At 39.2% G+C, this 26,622-nt stretch overlaps 1 protein-coding gene across 1 annotated transcript; it reads right to left on the bottom strand.

Annotated features, from left to right (window-relative positions):
* Positions 1-1,474: 1,474 nt before the first annotated feature.
* Positions 1,475-26,280, bottom strand: LOC139310334 (TBC1 domain family member 24-like). Its single transcript, XM_070934492.1, has 8 exons — positions 26,241-26,280; positions 16,580-17,612; positions 14,582-14,740; positions 9,924-9,987; positions 7,738-7,833; positions 4,769-5,033; positions 2,085-2,147; positions 1,475-1,620 (listed from the first exon to the last, which is right to left on the bottom strand). The coding sequence occupies exons 1-8, from the start codon at positions 26,278-26,280 to the stop codon at positions 1,475-1,477; spliced, it is 1,866 nt and encodes a 621-aa protein (XP_070790593.1).
* Positions 26,281-26,622: the final 342 nt, after the last annotated feature.

Raw genomic sequence — 26,622 nt, 5'->3', positions numbered from 1 at the left:
CCACTTGAGTGTAAAGCACAGATTCAGACAGAGGTGGGTTTCAGCAGGTTCTGACCAGTTCTGGAGAACCAGTAGTGGAAATTTTGAGTAGTTCAGAGAACCGGTAATAACAATTCTGACTGGCCCCGCCCCCATCTATTCTCTGCCTCCCAAATCCCAGCTGATTGGGAGAAAATGGCGATTTTGCAGTAACCTTCCCCTGGAGTGGGGTGGGAATAGAGATTTTACAGTATCCTTCCCCTGGAGTGGGGTGGGAATGGAGATTTTACAGTATCCTTCCTCTGCAACGCCCACCAAGCCATGCCATGCCCACCAAGCCACGCACACAGAACCAGTAGTAAAAATTTTTGAAACCCACCACTGGATTCAGGGTTGCACAAGTGTGCAGAACAAGTTCATAAAAGGTATATATCATAATAATGCCACTGTACCTTATTTCCTAGGGTCACTTTGCACCCAGTGTAAAAGTGAACCCTTGAGGAAATATTGGAAATGTTCTAATAATGTTCCCATTGCTAGAATTGTACCGCAGTGCTCAAGTATCTTCATGGTTGCTAATGAAGGAGATAGAAACAAAACTAAAATCAATTCTGCTACTATTGGTCTCCCTTTCCTTTACTCTGTTAGTTTCAATGAGCAGCAGTTGCCAAAGTATGATACAGGTAGTTCTTGACTTACAACAGTTCACTTAGTGACCATTCAAAGTTACAACTGCACTGAAAAAAGTGACTTATGACCATTTTTCCCACTTATGACCGTTGCAGCATCCCCATGGTCACATGATTTACATTCGGATCCTTGATAACTGACTCACAATTACGTACGGTTGCAGTGTCCCAAGGTCATGTGATCACCTTTTGCTACCTTCTGACAAGCAAAGTCAATGGGGAAACCAGATTCACTTAACAACCGTGTTACTGATTTAGCAACTGCAGTGATTCACTTAACAAATGTGGCAAGAAAAGTTGCAAAACTCACTTGACAAATTTCTCACTTAGCAACATAAATTTTGGGCTCAATTGTGGTCGTAAATTGAGGACTACCTGAATATCTTGGTACTGTTCTGCCAATTTGATACCTGAATTCAGCTCTTCTTTAATTCTCTCGTAGGACCATTTCTGCACATTCCAACCACATATTAACATTCTTGGATAATCTCTGGCTTCATACATCATTTAATAAGCAGAATAAGCAGGCATACGAACAATGGGAATTCCATACTTTTTTTTTTCAAAATTAATCCTTTCCAAAGTCAAAGCAGAACAGTTAAACTTAAATGTAAATCATCCAATATATTTTGTTATGCTCCAAAGATTCTGGCCAAAAAGACTGTATTAATGGGCAACTACCCAAAATATTTAAAGATCTATTCCTGCTGCTTAGATGTCCATCTCTCAGTCATCACCTGATGTCATGCAGTGCTTTGGAAAGGAATCTCAGTGAAATATGTCCATCATATGGAGGAAAAGGAAACTCAAGAGTTTTGAAATCCCCAAACTTCTAGTAGCTGGACCTGGAAGTTTTGTTGGCAGAGAGGTGGGTTGTCAAAAGTTTCACAGTGTTCTGTTCTTCCATGATTCAGATTAGCATCAACATACAGAGCTTGGCCTCCGCCTCCCCCTAAGAAAAAAAAAAACATGATTGGTTAAGAAATGTTCCTCACCACCTTATGGAACAGAGCTTTTAGATACTGCCCCTGGTCTCTTTCCCTGTTACTTGCGTCTAAACAGTTTCTGACTTGAATTGAAGATGGGTGTGTTGTTATACTAGACATGATACAGTTTTGATATCATCATGGAAAATGATGACTTTATAGATACATGAAAAATGTCTTTAAAATGACAATTTTAGACATAAATTAGACTAGACATAGATAGGTATGTCTAGTCTAGTGAAAAGAAGGACTGGAGGGGGGACATGATAGCACTCTTACAATATCTGAGGGGCTCTTACAAAGATGAGGGGGGCAGATTATTTTCCAAAGCATCAAATGGCAAGACACGAAAGAATGGTTGGAAACTAACCAGGAGAGAAGCGACCTAAACTAAGGAGAAATTTCCTAACAGTGAGAGCAATTAACTTGCCTTCAGAAGTTGTAGGTGCTCCATCACTGAAGGCTTTCAAAAAGAGACTGGAGAACCATTTATCTGAAATGATATAGGGTTTCTTGCTTGAGCAAGGAATTGGACTAGACCTCCAATGTCCCTTCCAACTCTATTGTTTTATGCTCTATGTTCTATCTTTGCTAATATAGTACATGTACTGTTGCTTCCTTGTGGCTGTCATGAACAGCACGGTATTCTCTTGCTATGTGTACTGCAGAACACGCTGATCAATGACCATCAGGGCTACATCATCAATGAGCCCAAAATTCTTGTCTAGATCAGGGCTTATTCTGCAAGGTACATAATAGGCTTATTTGGTGAATATAAGCCACAAAGGTTTATTCTTCCATCCATACTAGGTAGTTGGTGTGTGTGTGTGTGTGTATGTGTGCATTGTCTTCCATTCCTTAGGTTTTGTCTGATATCAGTGAACAATGTCTTCATGCTTTGGTTAAGGATTTCAACTAATTAAAATCCTTAACACAAAAAAACAATCCTTTTCCTCTTATATATCTGTAATTATCTATAGCTATCTATGTACCATCTTTCTATGAAGAACTCACCAACAATAAATAAAAATAACACAACTTATATAATTGTCTGAAAATGGTAAAACAATGGTCGAATTACAAAGCCAAGTTTTTAAAAATGGCTTGAAAATGAATTTTAAAACTCAAGAGATGTAGCTATCTTTCGCAGTTAGGAACAGTATTCATAATCAGCTACAGCCGGGCAGGTTCATCAAAGCTAACTAAATCATACTGTGGCTTAATATGACCTATGAGTACAACTTAGGGGAATTGCAAGACGATGAGATGCCCTTCTGAGCACCTTCTTTCAAGCCTATTCTGCAGCTAACTAAACCAGTTGCTCTGTAGTTAGCCAGATCCAGGGTCATTTGGAACTTTAAAAGCTAGAGCCAATTAATGAATTGAACTCATAAAATAACTGATGTTGGGCCCTGATCTTTCCGGCTGATGTAATCAGATCTCAGTGCCATATACTGGTTAGCAGCTTCAGTTTTTACTGACACTCTAAAGCAATCCACTTCTTACAGAAAAGACTGAACTTAATTAATTCTCACTGAATTGTGTTTCTCAACTTCTTTTCTATTTGAAAATTCAAATTGTATGTGGCTTGAGATAAACCTCTTTCATGTGACTAGAGTTTATGCTGACCCTACCGTAAACAATAATTTCATGCCACCATGTGATGCCCAGCAAGTGTTTCACCTTCCTCTCCTTGAACTGACCAGAGCTCTCTCCATCCAGAATCATCTCCTTCTTAGCTACTCCCTTCCCACAGTTACTTTCCACACCAAGGGAAACAGACAGGCTGTTGAATGAGAGGCAGCATGGCAAAGCCTTGGTAGTACAGGGGTTTAAGGCACCCTGTTATTAAGCTTATTAAGACCAGCTGCCTGCAATTACTGCAGGGTTCGAATCTCGCCAAGGCTCAAGGTTGACTCAGCCTTCCATCCTTTCTAAGGTAGGTGAAATGAGGACCCAGTTGTGGGGGCAATAAGCTGACTTTGTATAAATATATACAAAAAAGGATGAAGGCTATTGCTGAGCACATTGTAAGCCGCCCTGAGTCTTCGGAGAAGGGCGGCATATAAATCAAATTAAAAAAAAAAAAAGCCAGCATTTAGTGAAACTGCAGGAGAGAGCAGGTAAAGCATGGTAGCACATTGTCATTTGCCAAGAAAGAGAATCTTAAGCTCTGCAAGGTGAGACAAGGTGTAAGTTCCAGCCAATAAGAAATCACCAAGCACCTAAAAAAAACCCCAACAACAACAGCTTGCCTCATTTCCTTTGGAGTAGGAGCCACATTGAGAGAGAGGTTTTGCATTCATGCCCCAGAGAACATTTGTATTGCTCTCATTTATGGAAAAGGTCTTAATTTTCTTTCACTTCCTCTAATGCTGAATTCAGGTAGGGTCTGCTGGTAAATTTATAAGCAAAGAGTAAGATGAGAGTAGGAGAGAAAAAAATTAGAAGTATTTAAAACAACCAGAAGTCAGCCAAGTAATTCACAATATTAGCTATGTTTAGATTTCGAGACAGACATGCTGGTTCAACACTAGATGAAGGGGAGTAGGTGGAAGCAAGAGCTAGGAGTAAGAAGGAAGAAACAAGGCCAAGCATGTGAGATAGTGTGGAGGAGTGAGAAAAGTAGTCAAGAGCAAGATGCACAGAGGAGACAGGTGGATTTGAAAGTGACAGATTAAGGAAGAAAGAAAAGAGAAAACAGAAGGGTGGGGGGAGAGAAAACGTAGCAATACTCCTGGAACAAAGGGTTTTATTGCAACTCCCACTTGTTAGTATGTTGAAATGATGATGATGGTGATGATAATGATGGTCATGATGGTCATCATGATGATGATATAACGGGTTCCATATGAATGTTTCTCCTTCGTATGCTTTGGTAGGACAACCTTGCCAAAAGTTCATCATGACCTTCTACCATATTGACATTCTCCTATATGTTCTTTTCCTACCCCAAAATATATGTAGGTTATGATCATCCCAGCTCCGCTGTGGTTGAATTTATATGTTAAATAAGCAGCACCAAAATAACATTTGATTTGGGGATTGGGGCACCAGAAAAGTGTATAGTGCTTAGCTTTACAGATTATCCACAATGTTTATTTGCATAATTACCTATGACAATTCCTTCCTGGCTTCCAGACATAAACATGGAGGCTGTTTTGGAGGGCAACTTGAAGTGTCTAATTGCCAGGAAGGGAGAGAGACGGTATTTAATTGTTTCTAATTTTGGTACAGTGAGATGATTTGAGCTGGTTGTTCTGGGCCTCTCCAAAGAAAAGGGAGATGGAGAACGCTGGCGTTGGGGACAAGGTAGAGCTTTAGCTTGTTCTGGCTTCTTGATGAAGACCCATTCATATCGTTCCATTTTAGGATGCACCTTTTAAGAAAAGACAATATCAATCACGGATATTTTGGAACTCACCACCCGGAATAAACAGGCCTTTCTTTTCCCTCTGTGGATCCAGAGTCTTAGTGTAGCCTGGGAAGGAAGGTTAAAACAGCCCTATCCTCTCCTTAATTAGAGAAGATTTCTGGAGTCAGAACCGAAATCCAACAAGGGTACAAGGGTACATTAGCTAAAAAGAACTCAAACCAGAAAGACATCAGAAAAGTGGGAAAGAGAAGCCTCCAACACAAAGGAGAGCACCATAGCAGTGGTCTTCAAGCAAAATAAAACTAATTCTTGGCCCTGCAAGATCAGCTAAGAGACGGAGAAGGAAAAGAGCCTGATCAGTGTCTACAAGCCCGAGCATGACTACAAACCAGGTTCAGAAAGAGAGGACTGTAAGAGCTGGGGGAGAGAAAAGCACAACAAAATCCATGAAGAGAAAATGGTTTTTACACGCAAGGGACTGGAGCTGGCTTCAAGAGCTGAAGACCTAGAGCTGAAGGGAAACATAGTGCTATAAACATAGAAGTAGGAACATCGAGGTAGAACTTAGAGCTAAGAGTGTATAAATTAGGATAAAATCATCCCATTGCTATACATTTATAGTAATGGGAAGCCTGTAGATTCAGAAAGATGGGAAACTAGAAACAAGCATACAATTAGCATTAAGGTTACAAGTAAGGAATAGGAGTTTAATTTTGAATAATAAAGCAGTTTTTGTAGAAAAAAAAAAAAAAACAAACGCAGTCTTTCTGCCTATGATCTGTATTAGATTAAGAAAAACCCTAACAGATATCCTAGCTATGACTATTCAGTACATTTGGCAAGGACTGCGCAGGGATAGGAAGCTCTAACGTAGAGATCCACAGGCTGCAAATTGCACTTAAGTCCCATCCACACATTGATGGTATGCTATGGTGTGATTTGGAATTATCAAATACATAAAGTAACCCATTTTATTTTATCCAAAAATTCCAACTTTGCATCACTACATATCCCTTGTTCTCCTTGCTGTTGAAAACACCATTCAAAAATATTGTTTTCTTGTTTTGTTATGATCTGGCCTCATCACACAACAGATTTTGGTTAAGATCTTGATATCAGCAAATGGCAGACTTAGGCAGAGAATGACTCTTTAGGGAGAGTGAAGGGGACCTTTTCCCAGAAAGAAGAGAGCACAGATCAGCCTCCCCCCCCCAAAAAAATAGAATTGCCTTTTTCCCTTTATATTTGTATGCAGTTACAATTTTAGTTAATATTTAAATTTTGTATTAAGCTGGTCAGAAGGGCCTGTTTCAAAGTTGGAATGTTAGTACGTTGTGAGGAGGAAGAATTATCAGGTATTATAGATTCAGGAGAATCAACTAGGTTAGCAGTTAGTGAAATGGACCAAGCAATTTCTATGCACATTGGGGAGGATACAGAACATGTACCATGCTGCATTTCACTGGAAGTGACTGTAGAAAAACATTCAATGAAGTAATGTTGGGAGAAGGGCTCCCATCTTTTGAGAAGGCATTCAGGGACATAGGTTTTCTTTTGGAATAATACGACAGTTTTCATTCTTTGCAGATGTAGAATTCCTCTGAAGCCCCAAAATGCATATGAGCTCTGTCTCCGACATTCAACTCTTTGCTGGTACAGTGATCAGCTCTTTTTTTGGTCTTTAATTCCATTAAATCCTATCCTCGTCACCAGTGTTAGATTTTGGATTGAATGGAAAGACACGGAGTGATCTTCAGCTACAACTTTTTATTTAACACAGTGAAACAACCAGCAAAATAATCTGGCTGACAGCACTCCTTTTATAGGAGGCTGTCAGCCGGGCAACCAATCAGTTTAAAGCAGTTCTCCCGCTTAAACAGCAGACCACAGTGAAGACTTCAGCACTAGATTTCAGTAACTAATTACAATACATAACAAGCTCTATTTTCTAATTTTCATCATACCCTTAGGTTGGAGGCAGGGGTGGGATTCTGCCGGTTTGAACCAGTTTGAGCAAACTGGATGCTAATTTTACATCTGGTTTGCTGAACCGGTAGTTGCAAGGAATGTCTGGCACTGCCTGCCCTGCCCCTCCCAGGAGTCTCTATGCAGCCCATTTTGGATGCCAGGTAAGTGCAGTGCCCGTGTGGAGGCTCTGGGAGGGCAAAAAACGGGCCTCCCAGAAGTTCTGAAAGTCCGGAAACAGGCCCATTTCCGGCTTTTGGAGAGCCTCTGGAGCCCGGGGGAGGCTGTTTTAGCCCTCCCAGAGGCTCGAGGAAAGCCTCCAGAGCTTGGGGAGGGTGAAAATACCCCACCCCCCACCGTAGTGCAGGAGGCTGAGTAGACCATGTCCACCATGCCCACAGCCACCCAGCAACCAGGCAGAGAACCGGTTGCTAAAATTTTTGAATCCCACCCCGGTTGGAGGGTTATATTCTCCACCAGGGAGCCCTGGTGGGGCAGTGGTTAGAATGCAGTATTGCAGACAAACTCTGCCCACAGCCTAGAGGTTGATCCTGATGGGGCTTGAGGTTGATTCAGCCTTCCATCCTTCTGAGATCAATAAAATCAGGACCCAGACTGTTTGGGGCAACATATTGACTGTATATACCACTTTGAGAGTGCTGTGAAGCACTATGGGGCATTGTATAAGTCTACATGCTATTGCTATTGCTATTGCTATTGCTATGGAAGAAGTTAAACTTACTGTAAAAATAAAGCATTCTCCTGTGCCAAAGAAGCTTGTTGTTCCTCCCCGTTTTTTCCTTTCATTCCAGTCAGAGGAAAGAAATGCTCCACATACCTGAATGGGAGGAAGATGTGAGCAACTGCATAAGGTTTCCTGATAATCAAAAAGACTCAAGAAAATGAATGATCACAGAAGACCACTTAAACTCTTACTGTATTCAAAACATCCAGTGAAAAGATGGGGTAACCAAGCAATGTGAAGATGTAGTTTAAGAACATGTGATTATCATCTTCCAATTACTTTATGAGGGTACCCTGGAGCAGATCATTAGGGACGAGGCTACCGTATCCCCATTTGATGTATACAGGTTTAGGGGAGCAGTTTTGAATAAGTTCATCCATTGAAGTTTTAAGCCTCATAAGTACTTGTGCTTCCAGTGCGACTATCATAGTAAAGGAATACATACAATTCCAGGCAACAAAGGCTAAAATGTAATCAGTAAAATGCATAACCAAAGATTAGAAATACTCAAGTACTTGAATATAGAAGCACAAAATAACACTGGAAATGAAAAGTCTCGCAAACCAAAATCAGATCTTTCTCTTGCATCCAAGAGGATGAAAGTGAAGGTTCATTCTCCAAACTTGTGGGTTGGTTTCCAAATATTTCATTACTAGGCTGGGTAACATCTTCAGCGAAGATGAAGACCCTCACAAGACCCATCACAATCCACAGAGGGATTGAATCAAGATCATGTTAGGTACTAATACCACTCTATAAAGCCTTAGTAAGATCACACCTAGAATCCAGTTTTGGTCACCACACTATAAAAAAGTTGTTGAGACTTTACAAAGAGTGCAGATAAGAGCAACAAAAATGATTAGGGCACTAGAGGCTAAAACATGAAGAATGATTGCAAGAACTGGGCATGGCTAGTCTAGTGAAGAAAAGGACCGGGGGTGACATGATAGCAGTGTTCCAATATTTGAGGGGCTGTCACAGAGAGGAAGGGGTCAGGCTATTTTCCAAGGCATCTGAAGGCCAGACAAGGAACAATGGATGAAACCCTCACCTGACGTGACCTCTGCATCACAAGACCTACTGACCATACAAAGCCTTTAAAAATAGACACTGACACTGACATCCCCTACATGCCACTGAATATGTTACCTAGCTTGGCAATGAAACATTTGGAAACCAATCCAGAAGCTCAGAGAAAGAACCTCCATCCTCATCCTATCCCCGAGTTACAGATATTCGCCACCATCACAATCCAAGAGGATGTCAGGCAATGCTCACTGGAGAGAATGTTCAGAGATGCAGCTCTTTATCTGAAACACTCTATTCTTAGTAGCCCAGCATGATGTTCATCCTGTAAATTTAGGGCCTGGAAGCAACTTAAAACCTGTCCAGGTGTTAATGCTCCTAAGTGTGTATTTGAGACTGAGATGTACACCTCTCCATAAAAAACTGTGAGCAAAAAGAAATGTGTGTCATATAGGAAATTGCCTGCAATTTACTATTGAGCAGTTGGCATTCACAGTTGGTGGCAAACTTGGCAAGGCAACCCTCGGAATGCTTCCCCTTCCTCCTCATCAGGCAAGAAATAGGTATTCAATGTACAAATTATTACCTTTGAAAGTGTCTCTGATAGAAACATATTCATTCATTTGTTTGTATTGATTAAATGGTTCCCCCCCCATTTTTTGTTTTTTGAATATTACCTTTGAAAGTGTCTCTGACAGAAACATATTCATTCATTTGTTTATATTGATTAAATGGTTCCCCCCCCCTTTTTTTTTTGGCAACCAATATGTTTTATTTTTGGAACAACAATAAATGGTCCTATGTGAAGCCTTCCTGGTTGTTTTATAAAGCCCCCTATTTTTTCTTCAGTCCTTGTCTTTCCTCCAACCTCCATTAGGCTCTCAGAAATCTACTTAACCTCCATCATCAGCATTCTTTCAAAAAAATACTCCTGATGTAATAAGACTTAACATGTAGACTTTTGAGAGAGTTGGGCATCCTTTTTACATAGAAGTAAATGAATGCATGTTTGTGATTTAAGCACATAATTTTGTTTTTTAACCCAGAATACACTTGCTGCATATGGCTTTGGATGGTTTCTGTTTTATTATAGCCCCAAAGATGGAAGATCCCTCTACACCAGAATTATTTGAGATATTCAGAACTAAATCACTTACTTCTCCCAGTGTGTTTTTTAACAACAGTAAAGTTGGCTCATAGCCTTCACAGCAGGAATAAAACCTGTCGGAAGCAAAAGAAATGGGATGAAATGAGTCCCCTGCTAATGGCTGGGAAAGCAATTCCTTGATGGCATTGAGATGGGGATGGCTTGAACAGTGGAGCATGTTATTCTTAGTGCTTTATTAATAAGCCTGGAGCGAGAAAAACAACAAGATGGAAACCAGACAGACTCTGAAATAGAAATTGTATAGTTACCTCACATGTTTTACGTTGTCACAGAAACATGTACTTATCGAACGTGTTTTCAGTAGAACAAATTCCATTTTTCATGCAGATAATTTTCTGCTGTAAATCTTCTAAATATATCCATAACCATTAGGAATGGGTGATAAAGATGATGGAAGTTGCAGAGGTTGCTAAATTAACTTCTTTGATCAGCGAAAAAACCCTCAATATTTATATTTAAGGCTGATTGAAAATTCCTTAAAGACTTTTTGTATGAGTAGAGGGAAAAAATGAACTTATGTCCTGTGATTTTGATGATTAGAAAAAAAAAACCCCACTTGATAATAGAAAAAAGTGAGCTTTTTTTGTAATCATTGAATAAGAGATAATTTTGTAATTGTATTTATATTTGCTGCAAAGCAAAAAAAAAAAAAAACAGTTCTGATAGATATCTGAATTGAAGATTCTGATAGATATCAGAAGCTTCTATTTCTTTTTACCTTTTGTTTCTGCACCTTCCTTCCTTCCTTCCTTCCTTCCTTCCTTCCTTCCTTCCTTCCTTCCTTCCTTCTTCCCTTCCTCCCTCCCTCCCTCCCTCCCCCCTCTTTATTTGTCTTAGTTTTTATGTTCTTTTTATAACTTTTAATAACAGTGTATTTTTTTCTATATAGTTTCTAAATATGCCATTCTACTGTTTTTAAACTCTTTGTGGAATTCTCAGAGCAACGATTTAAAGGATCAGGAGAAAGGGACAGGAAAATATGCAAGAACCTTAGACAAAGGGGCTGGGACATTATTTAAGTCCTGGGAAACAAGATAATATTTGGAAGTGGTTCCGGCAGATATTTACAGCCCTCTCTAAGTTTACAGAGTCAGAATATTGCCCCCAACAATTTGATTCAATCTGCCAAATTGCAGGCAGCCGACAGTCAGCAAAACTTGCCTGCAGTACTGCATTCTAACCACTGTGCCATCGTGGTGTTACTTTTTCATTTCATTGCCAACATGACTGCAAATGGTCACTGAATGAGGATTGTTTGCATAAAACCTTTTTTTGGATTTCCAGAGAAGTTTGTTTGAGCACCTCTTGTTTTTTGTGTTTGACATGACCACATAAAATGCCTGGAGGAATAGCAACTGGTAATGACTGCCAACAAGTCATTATTATGTTAAATCCATAAAGCCCAACCATTCCTTCAGTCCCACCAATATTCTTTTCTTTATTTAAAACTTTTATGTGGCCACCCAATTCGACCAAGGTGATTCTGGGCAACTTCCAAAAAGAAAAAAAGAAAAAGAGGAAAGCAACAAAATATAGCAAAAAGATTTCAAAATCACATTACATACATCTACAGTATAAACAATAATGAGATAATTTTGTTCCATATTGTATAATAACTGCAAAGCAGACATTTGGAAGCTATAATTTCTGCTCAGTGAAGCAAGCAATTGCTCACATAAAACCTGAATGCGTCATAATTTCCATGGCACATGCTGGATCCTGACACAGATTCCTGGGTTGGAATCAGGCAGTTTAATTGTGGTTGTAAGAAGAGTGATACTTTCAATGTAGGTGCACCTTGGCTGTTAGATACTCCAAGCTATAATGTTCACACTATTAAGGATGTCTAATCACATTCATCTTCCCCAATGTACATGGATTTTCAAATATTTCCCTTCTATTTTGAAAATATTTATAGGAAAGTGGCTAGAATACAGCTGAAGGCACCTCCCCCAACCCCAATGATTAAATAGCTAGTTGGTTATATGAACTACAGACCAGATCCTAGGAGCCGGCATGGGGACAGTCCAAAACATTAATCACATATAAATGGGTCTTCTAACATTACCAGGCCTTCAGCCACCTCCAAAGCACTGCAAATGTCGATTCATTCAATGGCTTCTGCCCTCTTCCTAGCAGGCTCCATTCTGAATGGCAGAATAAGAGGTAGGCCTGTGTAAAACAGCACCATTTCACTCTATGGAGCCATCCTCTATTATGATCTCTGGAATGATTTGTTTCAAGTTAGTGGTTTCTTGTGAAGAAGCAAGAGTTTTTGCTTTGATATCAGCAATCAAGAGGAGTAAGGGTGAGCTACTTCACTCTGGTGGAGATTTACTTTTGCAGAAGATTGCTGAACATCAGGAAAAAGGCTATTTCCTCATGGCTTGTCAGGTCCAATATATGCCTAAAAGTGAGGAGCTGCTTTGTGGAGTTTGCCTCAAAGGGGTTCTTCAGTTAAATTTCTTTGACTGAAGTATTACTTCATAAGAATCTAATCATAGGAAAGGTCCCTCCCATAAGGCTAAAGAGAGAAATTTATTCTATAAGCTCTGAGGAGAGATTCCGTTCCATCAGCTCCTTCCTGCCCTTATCTGACAGTTGCCATTTCCCGAGTATTTCAATTTGAAACTAATCATAGCAAGAATATGCTGGTTTAAGAAGTTTGGCCTTGATTTGCTTCTTCCTTCCTCTTTTCTTTCTCTCTACCTCTTAGACAGATCTGTTCTAGACCTGAAAGCTGAAATTAGAGAAGATTTTGATTTTACTAAGCTTATATAAGCCATTCTGGGAGACTTTATAATTGGAGAAGAGTAAAGCTATTAAATAAATAGTACATGCTCCAAGGTAATCACCTTCTTGAGCTTTTCTTTTTTGGCATCTTAAATTTCTTTTCTCTAATGTGATGCTTTTCAGAAATTTTGGGAGCTATAGTACTCCTATCTAGGAAGACTGCCTAGTTAAGGTTTTGAAGAATGCCTAATACCTGAAGATCCGGTTGTGATAAATCTCAGTATTACTTGTTTTCAAAAATACTTCACAACACCCCCGCCTCCTCATGTGTCTTCTAATGTTATATTTTTCAGACTTGAAAGTTCCAAAGTGCGTGAAATTTTAAAGATCCTACCCCTGCATTTTCTCTGGTGTCCTCCCCCCCCTGCCATTTGTCCTGAATGTGTGCTGATTAGGATCATTCAAAAGAAAGCAACAAGATACTGATTTCAGTGGCAGCTTTCTAATTGCATCTTCTGCCAAAGGGTACATTTCCAGAGAAATTTACCTATGCTACTGTCTGAGCACTCTACATGGAAATTGCTTCTGATGAGCAAATATCCAAATTGGGAAGCATATTGCTTGGAGGTTTCATAGCCCACACTGAGCCCACAAGAGTTGATTATTTGTTTAGTGAACAGAGATGGGATAGGCACTAAGGCTGTGCAGCACTTTGGATGTTATCTTTATAAAATGATTTAGAACTCAAGGGAGTGTGAATATAGTACCTCCCTGCAAAACCTTTAAGTCATCACAAGATTGTTGGGGGTGGGTGGACAACAGTCTAAAACGCTGCAGGCTAATATTGTATTCGTGCACCTGCATGCTCTGAAGCACTGAAGGTTGTGCTATGGTGGTGCAGTAGTTAAAATTCAGTACTGCGGGCTACTTCTGCTGACTGCCGGCTGCCTGCAATTCAGCAGTTTGAATCTCACCAGGCTCAAGGTTGACTCAGCCTTCAATCCTTCTGATGTTGGTAAAATGAGGATCCAGATTGTTGGGGGCAAGATGCTGACTCTGTAAATTGCTTAGAGAGGGCTGTAAAGCACAATTGCTATTGCTATTGATCCTGAAGCACTAAGCAGCCTTAATAAACATGCTTAGAGGTCCAACAACACTACACTAGGAATGCCGAAATATAATGAATTAGTCACCTTGACATCCTTTTCTGTGCTTTTGTACCTAAAAGATTGGATTAAGACTCTCTCCCACTTTCCCAGTTTTTCAGCTATGGCAGAATCCCAAACCTTTCCAAGAAAAGATCAAGAACTTTCAAATACTGGAGTCAGCAGCAAAAGAGGGTGGCATTTAAGAATTGCAAGATCCTTAGCCCTCATTTGAGCTTAAGGAAGGTGCATAAACCATAGTTCTTATTCTGAATGTTTGCTCAGTCTTTAAGTTTTTTCATAGCAAGCTTCCCAAGTGTTTTTTTTAATGAAGGTCTAGAAATGCCATGTCCATTCATTGTGAACACTGTACACTGTATTCGTCCTTAGGTAATTATGTGGAATTCTCAGCTATGCCAAGACCAATTGTAGTGTCAGTATCATAAGCACTTAAATGGACTGTATGAATAAATATTGTTCAAAATGACTTTTTTAAAAAGCAAATCAGTCTACTGACCACATTAGAATACTAAACTAAGCTTCAATATGGTTTCTTTGATTTTGACCACTTTGAATGTGGAAATTTTATAATCTTTGTAACTGCCAAAGCTATCACTTTGTAAAAATAAAATGCTCTTGTTTCTAATATTCTATTCAGTTTCTTGTGCTAATTCTTTAATTGGTATAAACTTTTATAGCTCCGTACACTTTATTATTTGCCTTAATAAGTGTCATATTTTGCTTAATACTATGAAAATATCGCCCTTACCTTTGCAAACTGTATCCATTTTCAGAAGTTGAGAATAAAAGAACAGGTGGGTATAAAGAAAATCGTTCTGGGATCCAGGACCACACAATGCGCATTTCTTGAGCTTTAACAATGGTGGAATTAAAATTATGTGCATTCACAATGAGGTGGAATGGTTGTCTGTGCAACGGGAAAAGAAAAGGGAGGCTCTAATCAAACTATAATTCCAAAGAGATCGACTTTTCACATAGAGAGGGCACTCTTTGCAAACAATTATCAAGCAGGAATAGCTGCTGATTATATTACACCCTGGAATTGCAATGGTACAGGACACACAATGGACATAAACTCTGGGACTTATTTTAGAGCAAAGATTGTCATGTGATCTACTGGTCCTCAGCTTTCCTTATTCTTTTTACATTTACATCTACATATTCCTTCAGGGTAGAATTTTATACTTTGAGTGAAACATAAGATATCCTTTACTCTTCAAACCAGATTTGTCTTAAAAGAGAGTTGTTCGCTATTTAATGTTTATGGAGATACTCAGTCATCCAGGCTATGGTTGTCCCAAAGATGCTTTTTCAAAAGGCAACTGGACTTTTCAAAGGAAAAACAAAGAAAGACTCTTTTAATGAAAGGATTTCATATTAGAAATACTTTCCTCCCCCCCCCGCCCCCAACACAAAGACATACTGTATATCCTACAATACATGTATAAACTAGACAACCTTCCTTAGACAATCTATTGTCCTCAGCTCTGAAACTAAGTTTATTTAAGTTTACAAAACTTCAGGGTCTTTAAGTTTCATGATTTGATGTGAATCTGATATTAGACGTGATTTTAAGTACGGCAAATCTTGCCAATATTATTGATAGAAATGTCCATTTCATTTATCTGGGAAACTGCCCAGCATATGTATCATCCCATTCAAAAGAGGGAACACCAACCTAAAAGGCATATGGAGTCCTCTATAATGTTGGTGCCTCCTCCAACTTTTTCAGGCCACTTGTCCATTAACGGCATGCTGGCAGCCATACTCCAAAATGTGGACAAGACCAGGAGAAAAGTGGGGCAGGACAAGAACAAACTCATCAATTAAATATAATTTATTGCACTCACAGACCAATATTCAAAATAAAACATATTAGAAATAAAATAAGAATAAAATCAGAAACAGGCTAAGAATGTTACTATTGGTGATGGGTTCATCAGCGAGCACTCAGAGTGTGGAGAGTCTTAGCTTATAGGGAATTTTTAAATATCATTCTTCCAGTTATTAACTAAATACAGTTAGGTTGATTATTCAATTGCAATTACTGGAGAGATTCTGGAAGCAACATTCCACCTTTGTGTGGGGCAAATCCTGAAGCCTTGGGGTCTGACCTTGATATTAGTTCTGTTTGTTCTTTTGTGAAAATATCTGCTGTCAGGAATGGGCTTTGGAAGTCCATGTTTTATCATTCAGATAAAGCAATGAAGTTTGGCTAAAACAAAATCCTACTCTTAAATTCTAATATATCTCAGAGAAATATAAAGCACCGTAAGGCTTAAACCATACAGTAAATGGTAGATCTCAATGGTAGATTGTTAAAACACACGGAGATTTAAACCAATTTGCTTTCAGGGCTATTATTGATGTATCCTTATGCTTATTTCTACACTTTTTTCAAAGCTGGTATAAATCTAACATGGCCCAAATTTGTTTATTGTATTTTTTTAAAAAGGTGCATGCATATCTGACCAGTACTATCTACTGGCAGGATTAACCAATATATGTATATTATGAGTTCTATAAACTCATTGCTTAGAGCAGATGGATTATGGCATGTTGTGGTCTAGAATCTCTCTGTAGGTGAAGGCATATTTTACTGTGATTGATAGGATGGGCAGAAAATACTTTGCATGAGTTATTCTAATTAGGTAGGTCCTGCAGTCATTTAGAGTTGTATTGTCTAGCATTTTGTAACTGGAAATGTTATGTCATGCCCAAAATATAGTAAACAAGGTTCTTATACCTGTGATGCACCATTGTTACTCCTTTATCCACCAGAGCCTTCCGGTTAGCCATTTGAAGAAGCCAGATTTCTTTGCGGGAAAAAAGCCGGATGCCAAATGCTTTCTCTAAAAGCTTGTCAGCCACCAAGTTTTCCTGAATGTCCCACAGGAAAGCCTGCAAACTTCCCTTGATGTCAACCACCTCTTGTCCTCTTGAGGTCATGAAGAGACGGTATTGCTTCAGCAGTGCCAGAGCAATGCGGTAAAGGACTTTTTGCCCTTCCAAGAGATACACATCAAAGATGCGAATGACATAATTAAAGGGAAGATCATCAAAAAGCCACACCAGCCACTCAGAGTACACCTCAAAGATGTCTGATGAACTTGCTATCAGTTGATGAGCAGCTGGGCAGTGCTTATTGGCTAAGTCCCCGAAGGTCATACAGGAGGCCTTGTGAGCCAGGAAGGACTGGTCTATGTAGGTGGTGTGGGGAGCCTTGGAGTAGAGGAATCGGCAAGTAAGCTCAAAGCATTGGGCCTCATCTTGGCTGTAATGGAGCACCAGAGCAGTCACAGCTGGGAGCAAAGGACAGTAAGTAATCTCAGGGTAGAGACTGGAAATGCAGATAAGTATTTTCTTCAAAGCCGTTATCCCTTCTGGAGTGAGGCAGTATTCGGGCATGATGCTTCCTGACAGAAATTCAGGTAAGGGATCAAAACCTTCACTCTGGTTTCCAAATAACTTGCTGGCCACATCTTGGTAGACAAAGGCATCAGGAGTCATTAGCCGGCATGGTATATCTTGGATAATGTGCTGGTAAGCTTTTGCTCTTAGGGTATGGCTTCCAGCCCAAAATCCTTCCCTTGCTAGCTTCTTCAGCTCTTTCCTAGACTTGCCAAGGAACTGCTCGTGAGAGTCCTGATGATCATTCAGTTTGGGGATTTTGCTCTGGTCCACAAATATACTGCAGCCTAGGTAGGAAGCTGAATTACTATCCCATGTCCCAGCCTCGGCAATGATTTGCACAGGTTCTTTAATTGGATTAACTGTCTCTGTAGAATAAAGACATTATGTTCAGTGCAATTTATCTACTATTTGACAGCTTGCTTAATGCTGCTTGACAAGTATAGGGGGGGGAAACCAGCATTGTTGTTTTTCTCCAACTTTTGAACAAGTAGCACTTAAACTGATAAACAGCAATTTGCCATTTGCTCTTAAGCTTCCATTTCATTCAATAGGTAGTTGGTTTTATCAATGTTAGGAACTGAAGGGTAGGGCAATAGAAGATTTACACTATGGTAGGGTTAAATACTAAATACGATGCAATAATTTTTAAAATAAGGATTTATTTATCTAACGAATAATCATTATATATTTCTCAAAATGGCTATAAAATAGTATTTTGTTATCCTGATATGGCATCAGTCAACATAGCAAATACCTGTGTAGTCACTAGATTCTCAAGATGCTTCAGAAGATGAAGCTTTCCATGCACAAACATTTTAGATTACAGTGAAACAGTTCACTGTAACTTAGCTCTGGACTGTTCTGAGCACTGCAGAAATTCAGACACTACAAGGACAGGCACAAGCACATGTTCCCTGACAGAGAATGAAGACAACAGGAGGTAGGAAATTATTTTATAGCTATATTATCCAGTAGAAAAAAAGTTGGTGCTATTAGGACTGCACATAACCCAAAGTCTTCCCACTTTGGAAGTCCTTGTATCTTTTTGCATCAGTCTCTTGTCCCTCCCATTTCTTCTTCCTCCTTCTCCCTATCTACTCCCTCAGTTGCTTTCTAGAGAAACAGAGGTGCTGTAATTTCACTCTGCAATGCCCAAATTTTTTAAAAGTTAAAGACATGAAAGAAAAGAGCCATGGAATATTGTTCTCTTTGAGTTATGGGAAGAGAACAGAGTGTGCTAGGCACAGAGAAGGAGAAGAAAGATGAGAGAGTGTCAGCAGAAAGAAAGGGGAAGAAGGGAGAGGGATAATCTGGGAATGGAACATCTAAGAAAATATGTAATCTCCTGCATACGTTGCCAAGTCCTTTAAGTAACACTGGCAAGGAGCTTAAACTCATTCTGAATTTGAAACCAAGATCTCCTGGGAAGTGCTCTAGATGGGGCTTCCCTTGAAGATCACCAGGAAGCTAATACTGGTCCAGAATATATCAGTGTGAATAGGGCTAGGCTCTTCTAAGTTTGCCCATGCTATACTTCTGAAGTGTGATCTGCCCTGGCTCCCAGATACCTTCTGGGTGCAATTCAAGGTATTGGTTGTCACCTTTAAAGTGCTACATGACACGAGATCAAGTTATTTGTGAGACTGCTTCTTCCTGTGAGAATTGCTTGTTGTACCAGAGTGGAGAGGGTAGATATGTTGAGCTATGTCCTTTCTCTAAAATGTTGCCATGTGTTCCTTTTCTGTGACTACCCCATTATCCTCCCACTGCAATTTGGCAGGCTCCAGAAGGCTATCAAGACCTGGCTCAAGACCAGACACTGGGGTGCAGAGAGGGTGCCTTGGTATGGTTGTTGAATGGTTTTATGTTTCTATGGTTTTTATGTTTCTGTAGTTTTATTATTGTTGTAAGATACCCAGAGTTGCCTTTGAAGATGCATGATGATACAAATCTTTAAAATAAACAAATAGTTAAATAAAATCCTGTCTTTAACGTGCAGCAAATAGCAGTGGGAATGGACTGTTCCCATGAAATAATCAACCACCACAGCGACATTTTTGGAGAAACTATGCAGACATGGTTACAACAACCTGTAAAAATATCCTTTAGATCTAAGAAAGAAGCAAAACATTAGGAAGAGACTCAGACTGGCTCCCTGGGATATAGACGGGAGGGAGGGAGGGAGGGAGGGAGGGAGGGAGGGAGGGAGGGAAAATGCAGTCAGGCTTTCAGGATTCTGTTGCTACAGCCAATCTCAATAAACATGGACTTTTGGAGTTGTTTTCCTGGTCTGGTCTATCTCGAAAGGTGACCCTGATAATACGGTATCCAAGTTCTAGAGACAGGTTTCACAAAAGATATTTGAAGCATTGGGGAAATCAAGCAAGCCAGACAAATCATTTTCGTTTTTCCTAGGAACGCTAAGGATCTGGGAGCAGCTAGGCAGGCAAGCAGGCAGATGATGATCCTCTATTGAGCCAAGATATACTATGTCCTCTACTCTGCATGTGGAACAAAATATCCAAAAGTAACTGTTGATTCCTTGAGATAGAGTTTGGGGCTTCTTGCAATAGAAAATATCAGATGGAAATTTAACTAAACCTTATAAATATAATGAACATAGGTAGTGTTGATCGCATTAGTAACCTTACTTTTTGATTTGTTGGGGGGGGGGGGGAAGGAGATTTGGTATAATAGAATAGGAGATTTGCAAATCTATAGTTTTCCATTTCAGCTTTTCAAATAGTCTTGGATTTCTTTAGTTTTTATGACCCAATCTCCCTTTCTCAGAATATACAGGAACAATGGCTGTCTTTTATGGTGCAGTACATATTTTATGTCATCTAATTTTTTCCCCAGTTTCTTATTATTAAAATGGGGTGATAGGTCTATTCAATCTGGTTGAATGATGTGGCCATCATTCATTTTGATTTGTACTTTATCTTGATTTTCTTGAAGTATAGCTAGAACACAGCCACTGTCACCAACAGTGGCATATACAGTAGATGCCCTTGCCTTTTGCACTGTTTATGGAAGTATGTTGCCCCTCAAATGAATATTGTTCCAGGTCAGTCTCTGATATTAGATATGTGAGATGATAAGAGATGAAAAGGAAAATACAGTATACCCAAAACAGTACATGTAGTTTGTAATAATCTGGTAAAATTTATTCTTTCCATCCGTAAAAGAAGTTGGAAACACAGTTGGCAAGATATATTATACATTATTTAAAGGTGAAACTAAAAGTTTGTGAATGCAATATTAGTTTGATTTGCAAGGCCCTGGAACTGGGGGGACATTCTTTGTTGTAAACAAGGGCTTAATCTTGTAACTTTCCATTTGCTAAGAGTTGAGAATTGTTTTTCCAGAGTTCTTCATGAAAGCTACCCATGAAGTGATGCAAATGTTTAGTGTTCAGTTAACACCTGTGCTTTAGCAATTTATAGCATTGTTACATTACTGTTGTACTGCCGAGGAGGAAAACTACCAAAATAGAAATGCCAGTACAGAGCTATTAGTGTCAGCTATACAAACACAGTGCTTGGGTGGGGGGGTAGGGTGGGGGTGGGAAGGAAAAGTGCTTGGAGGGTGGGGGTGGAGAGAGGAAAAGATGAGCAAATAACAATCAAGTGCAAAAGTATTTGCTCAGGATTGATAACTTTGTAGTGAATGTATAGGACTTGTTGATGAACCTATTATGGCAGTTGTGCGTAACTGTCAACTGCTGCCAATGTTCTTGGTAATTGGGAATCTATTTTGAATCCTGTAAAGTAATATCCATCAGCTTTCATGAAAATAACATCATCCAGCTGGTGGACAAAGCTGAGGATCAGATTAGAATCATGGAAAGAAAGAAAGAAAGAAAAAATCAGAAAACTATGACTTGGCTGAAAGCGGAACTTCCTACGGTGTAGAGGGATAGAATGCGCATATTTGAAATTTGATATTTATAATTAAAGCAATCATTACAAGATAATCATCTGAATCTTCCAGATGAGTTTTACATTTGATTCTCACTTGCTACTCTTCATTTCCAACACTCAGCCGGAGCAGCTGACATCCGTGAATGCCTTCTATTTCTGTGGTTTCTCTGCAGCACAACTTAATAATGCAAGAGTGTTATAACATGTGTTAACAGAATGCTAAGCGTTAGCAAGATGAATCTGCAGTTATTATTAAAAATTCTGGGGAAACAGTTTCTGAACTTGATTAATTCCAATCTTCAGTGCCAATACCACTCATGGGGGGGTGGGGGGATGGAGAACTAAACTCTAATCCGAGAAAATGGAAAGCAATAGACTTAGAAAAGCAGCAGAGGAGGGCAAGGAAGCTAAAAGAGCAAGGAAGCAGAGGCTTGGGGGGTATTGAATATCTATATAGAAGTTCTTAAGAACAAACAGCTGCTACACGGGATAGGAAAATATCTTATCCAGAACCCTAGGACAAAGCAGTTTGGAGAGGATGTCATCAGCCTTGGTATGGGGGTGGGTGGGTGTGTAAATTGTGCCAGGGAAAAACCACTGTAGCATTAGACCATCATAACATGCATTTATTTGATCACCTGAATCTTTTGAAAGACTAAACCAAGCATCCCTGCATTAAAGCAAACAAAAAGGCTTGATGTTATATGCTGGTGGCATGTTTAGCTTCTCAGTTATCATTGTGCTCCCCCTGGAGGAAAACATGGGCCATTGTTAAAAAGCTGTGACCACTTTAAAAATCTAAGCTACCAGGGTAAGCGTGTGATTTACCTTGGAAACTGCACTGACTCCTGGCAATTGCCTGGATAAGTCCTCGCAGTTTTCTTGGTAATGGGATGAGAAACACTATTATTCATTTGCTCAAAGAACATTACATTCTGCAATATCTGCACTTCTGTGTATTGGATCTGTTTATTCTAACCGTGTTAGGTTAACTGGCTTACACTAAATGTGCAATAAACTCCAGAAAGAGAAGACCGGGTCAGGAATGAATAATTGCTGAGCTCTTTACTTTCCAAAGTTCTTTGTGACCCCATTTGGCTGACAAACCTTGTACATTGTGAAATATGTTGGAAAGGAAAGTTTCTGGCATTGCCTACTGTATAACCTACGTGTGTCTAACATCTCTCATAAATAAAAAATAAAATAAAATCTCTCAGAATATTCAGTCACATTAATTAGTTTAGCACAGCATAACCAACATACGCACCTCCGGGCATTGTAGAAGTTCACTTTCCATCATCCCTTATAATAATATTGGCCATGGTGCCTGAATCTCCTGGGAATGCTGCTCCAGGAATATTTAGAAGGCTATACAAATGCATTCTCATGTACAACCTTTCATGGATTACAGTCCACTTCTTCAAAAGCCCAAAACTTTGTTACGAAATGTATTAGGATGGGTTTGGGGTTGGCTAAAAGGACTCCATCTCTATAATTTTAAAATATAGGGGTTCTTTCTATAGATATAGCAGTTGAGTTACACAAGAGCAATGCCTCCCAAGACCTGACCATGAGCAATTTATAACTATTGTTGTATTTCATTGGTTAAGAAGAAATAAAGACTTGGCAGAGATTACTTTTATCTCACTAAACAAGAAGGAATGAGAGGGGCTGGTATTTATCAAGCAAAAAGACCGTCTGCTCTAGAAGGAAGAAAAGGAGAAAGTGAGTTAATTTTGAGTGCCGCTATGCTTAAATTTCTATTGAATTTGCTCTTCGCTCAAAATAAGAGCTTCCTCTTTGCCTCTTGAAAACAAGATTTCCCCTCATTCCAATGTATCTGCAACATTCAGTTGTTGTTTGTAATTTATGATTAATGGTTGTAACTAAGATTTATGACCTATGACTCATTACTTGTTGTTTATATGTATACTATGAGCTTATGCATCGGAGACAAATTCCTTGTGTGTGCAATCACACTTGGCCAATAAAGAATTCTATTCTATTCTATTCTATTCTATTCTGTTCTGTTCTGTTCTGTTCTGTTCTGTTCTGTTCTGTTCTGTTCTATTCTATTTCTATTTCTATTTCTATTTCTATTTCTATTTCTATTCTCTACTCTACTCTACTCTACTCTACTCTACTCTACTCTACTCTACTCTACTCTACTCTACTCTACTGAATAGACTGGCTGCCACACCTTGCCTCTTCCTGTTCCATTTGACTCAACCCAGGTTTGGGGAAATACCTTCAGATTCTATATTATTGGCCTACTACACTATCAGGATTTGCTGGTACAACATGGCTTGCCATAGGGTTTGCTGTAAGCACCAAAGCTTTTAGGCTTTACAGAAAATAGAGATTAGCTGAATGCTTTCTATGAGTTCACCATAATACTAAATAGGCTTGGGATCTCTGGAGAATGAAGACAAAGTGGGGAAGCTTAGACTGGACTGAATACTTTGAGAATGATTGATAAGATTAATCCTGGGAACTTTCCTATTATATTGAGCCTGCATATATGTTGAACTCAGTGGTCAGAAAGATTGGATATAAAGTGAAATAATAACAACCTCATCTCAAGGAACACCAACAGTTTCTAGTAAAGGAAAATGGGCCCCAGCTAAGCTGCTACTGAAGCTTCATCCCGCTTGGAAGTTGGCCACTTCCATATAATAACATGAGGAAAGGTGAATAAACATTTAGGCAGAAGAAACATGAAATTCTAAAAATACCAGCAACAATATACAAGTAGTCTTCAACTTTGGACCACAATTGAGCCCAAAAGTTTCTGTTGCTAAGTGAGACAATTGTTAAGTGGATTTTGCCACATTTTATGACCTTTCTTCTTAAGTGAATCACTGCAGTTCTTAAGACGATAATTACGCGAATCTGGTTTCTCCATTGACCTTGCTTGACAGAAGGTCACAAAAGATTATCACATGACCCCAGAACACTGCAACGGTCACAAATATGAGTCAATTGCCAAGAATATGAATGTTGATAATGTGACCAAGGGGATGATGCAACAGTTTTAAGTGTGAAAAACAGTCCTAAGTCACTTTTTTCAATGTCATTGTAACATCAATCAGTCATTAAATGAACTCTTTTAAGTCAAGAACTATTTTTAAGAAGATGTTGGATAACCATTTGTCTGAAGTGCTGTAGGGTTTCCTGCCTGGGCAGGGGGTTGGACTAGAAGACCTCCAAGATCCCTTCCAACTCTGTTTATTCTATTCTATTCTATTCTATTCTATTCTATTCTATTCTATTCTATTCTATTCTATTCTATTCTATTCTATTCTATTCTATCATATCTTTTTTAAAAAACTTTTAAAAGTTATCATAGCTTCAAGGAAAAACTGGGATAAATATATTTCCCCCCACATTTAGATTTACTGTTCATGCTGCCCCAAACATGGTAATGATTTTTTTGCTTATGGCAAGTTTAAAAAGTATGAATATTATTGGGCAACAAATAGTGTGGCTCATTTCATCAGAATTCAGTGGTAGAGAAACAACGTGGTGTAGCCCAGATATTAACCCTAGTGTATGACAATCATCATTGGAATTAGTTACAACTTTCTTCTTTCAACTAGCTACAGACTTATCCATCATCAACATTATTTCTCAAACATTTGGTTAAACTAGGTGTCAATCTTTGGGTTTGTCTGGGATGCACTGAATGAAGAGGAATTGTTTTGGACCACATATAAAATATGTAATAGAAATATATATAAATAACAAACTTTATTTTTTACAGCTTTATTACAATTTTATAAGACCACATTACTAGCTATCCATGGACTGTGGGTTGGACATGTCTGGTTTAAACTCTTTCCGAAACCCTGCTTTATAATTTTCATTTGTCAGTATAATGTTATAATGTTTTTTTAAAAAATACTGAGTTTTTTGCTTTATAATAGCAATAGCTCTTAGACTGATACACTGCTTCATAGTGCTTTACAGGACTCTCTAAGATGTTTAGAGTCAGCATCAGGGGTGAAATGCTTCCGGTTCGTACCAGATCGCCCGATCTGGTAGCGATGACGGTGGATGGCTCAGAGAACTGGTAGCAGAAATCCGTGCCCACCCCCATGCCCAGCTGAGCCACGCAATCATCAGAGGCTTTTTTTTTTTTACTTTTAAAAGCATTTTTTCTTCAGCCGAAAATATGCTTTTAAAAGAAAAAAAAAGCCTCTGATGATCAGGCAACTCAGCTGGGATCGTCAGAGCCTTTTAAAAGCATTTTCTTTTACAACCTCTTCAGAGGTTGTAGAAAAAAATGCTTTTAAAAGTAAAAAAAAAAAAAAAGTTGGCCATGCCCACCCAGTCACATTACCCCCACCACCACCACCAAGCCACACCCACAGAACCGGTGGTAACAAATTTTACATTTCACCACTGGTCAACATAATGCCCTCAATGATCTGGGTCCTCATTTTACTAACCTAGGAAGGATGGAAAGCTGAGTAGTCAGCAGAATTAGCCTGCAATACTGCATTCTAACCCCTGTGCCACCATGGCTCTTATGATTGGGGCTATTCCACATATTGTTAATGCTTTACTTGCATACAAAAGAAAGTATTGATAAACAGACTGCAAGCATGCACATGTGTGTATTTTCCATTGTCCTTCAAGTCACAGACTTTTCTAAAATTGCAAAACGTTCTGGGGTGCTCCATTCTTGGCAGAACATTTGGGTGAAGCATGTCACATCTTGACTACAGCTTCCTACCATCTAAGCAGGTATACCAGAGGTACAACTGTTGCCCCAGCAGCTCTTAAAAATAGATAAAATCTGAGTTTCCCTCAGCCAATGCAAAAAAAAAAAAAAAACCTGCAGTAAGCAGAAACCAATGTGTCATTTCCTTTAATTTCTTGCCATGCAATAGTTTATTCTAAGTGAATAGACTGCCAGTCAGGCTCTCAAACCACTCTTTGACAACTCAGTACAGGCATGTAAATTCTGGAGGGACCCCTGCTTCCCCTTCTCTTTACTCACTTGATTCTGCTAGGTTGCTTTAATATTTGCTCATTGAAAATGACCATTTAAGGTGCCTTCTTTACCTTGTGCGATGGCCAAGTTGCTGTCCTTTAGGATATCCATTCTGGAACTTGTGTTTTTTTTCCGAAAGTGAAATTCGTTAAGGTCCCCTCAGTGGGGCTGATATACTTCAGCCCAATCTGTATCATCTCTCATCCTTGCTTGAAGGATCTGCGCAAAGCTCTGCTGCTGTGCTTAATTTATTGAACCTGAGCCTCCTTCACAGGTAATGCCTCCCCAAGGATGTTCTTATTTGGTGTAAACAGTGGTAAAATGTTCTTCCACCTACTCACTTGTCTCTGTTTACTGTATGCCTCTCTGACAGGCAGGATCTACATAAGCAAGATAGTGATCAGAGTATCAACAGGCTCATTAAAAGGGACCATTTATTTTTCGAAGGGTAAA

The sequence above is a fragment of the Pituophis catenifer genome, unplaced genomic scaffold, assembly GCF_029215685.1.
Source record: "Pituophis catenifer annectens isolate HBS135680 unplaced genomic scaffold, rPitCat1.0.hap2 SCAF_2, whole genome shotgun sequence".
Classification (NCBI taxonomy): domain Eukaryota; kingdom Metazoa; phylum Chordata; class Lepidosauria; order Squamata; family Colubridae; genus Pituophis; species Pituophis catenifer.
The sequence above is the reverse complement of the archived record's forward strand: the minus strand, read 5'-3'. Positions and strand labels throughout refer to the sequence as shown.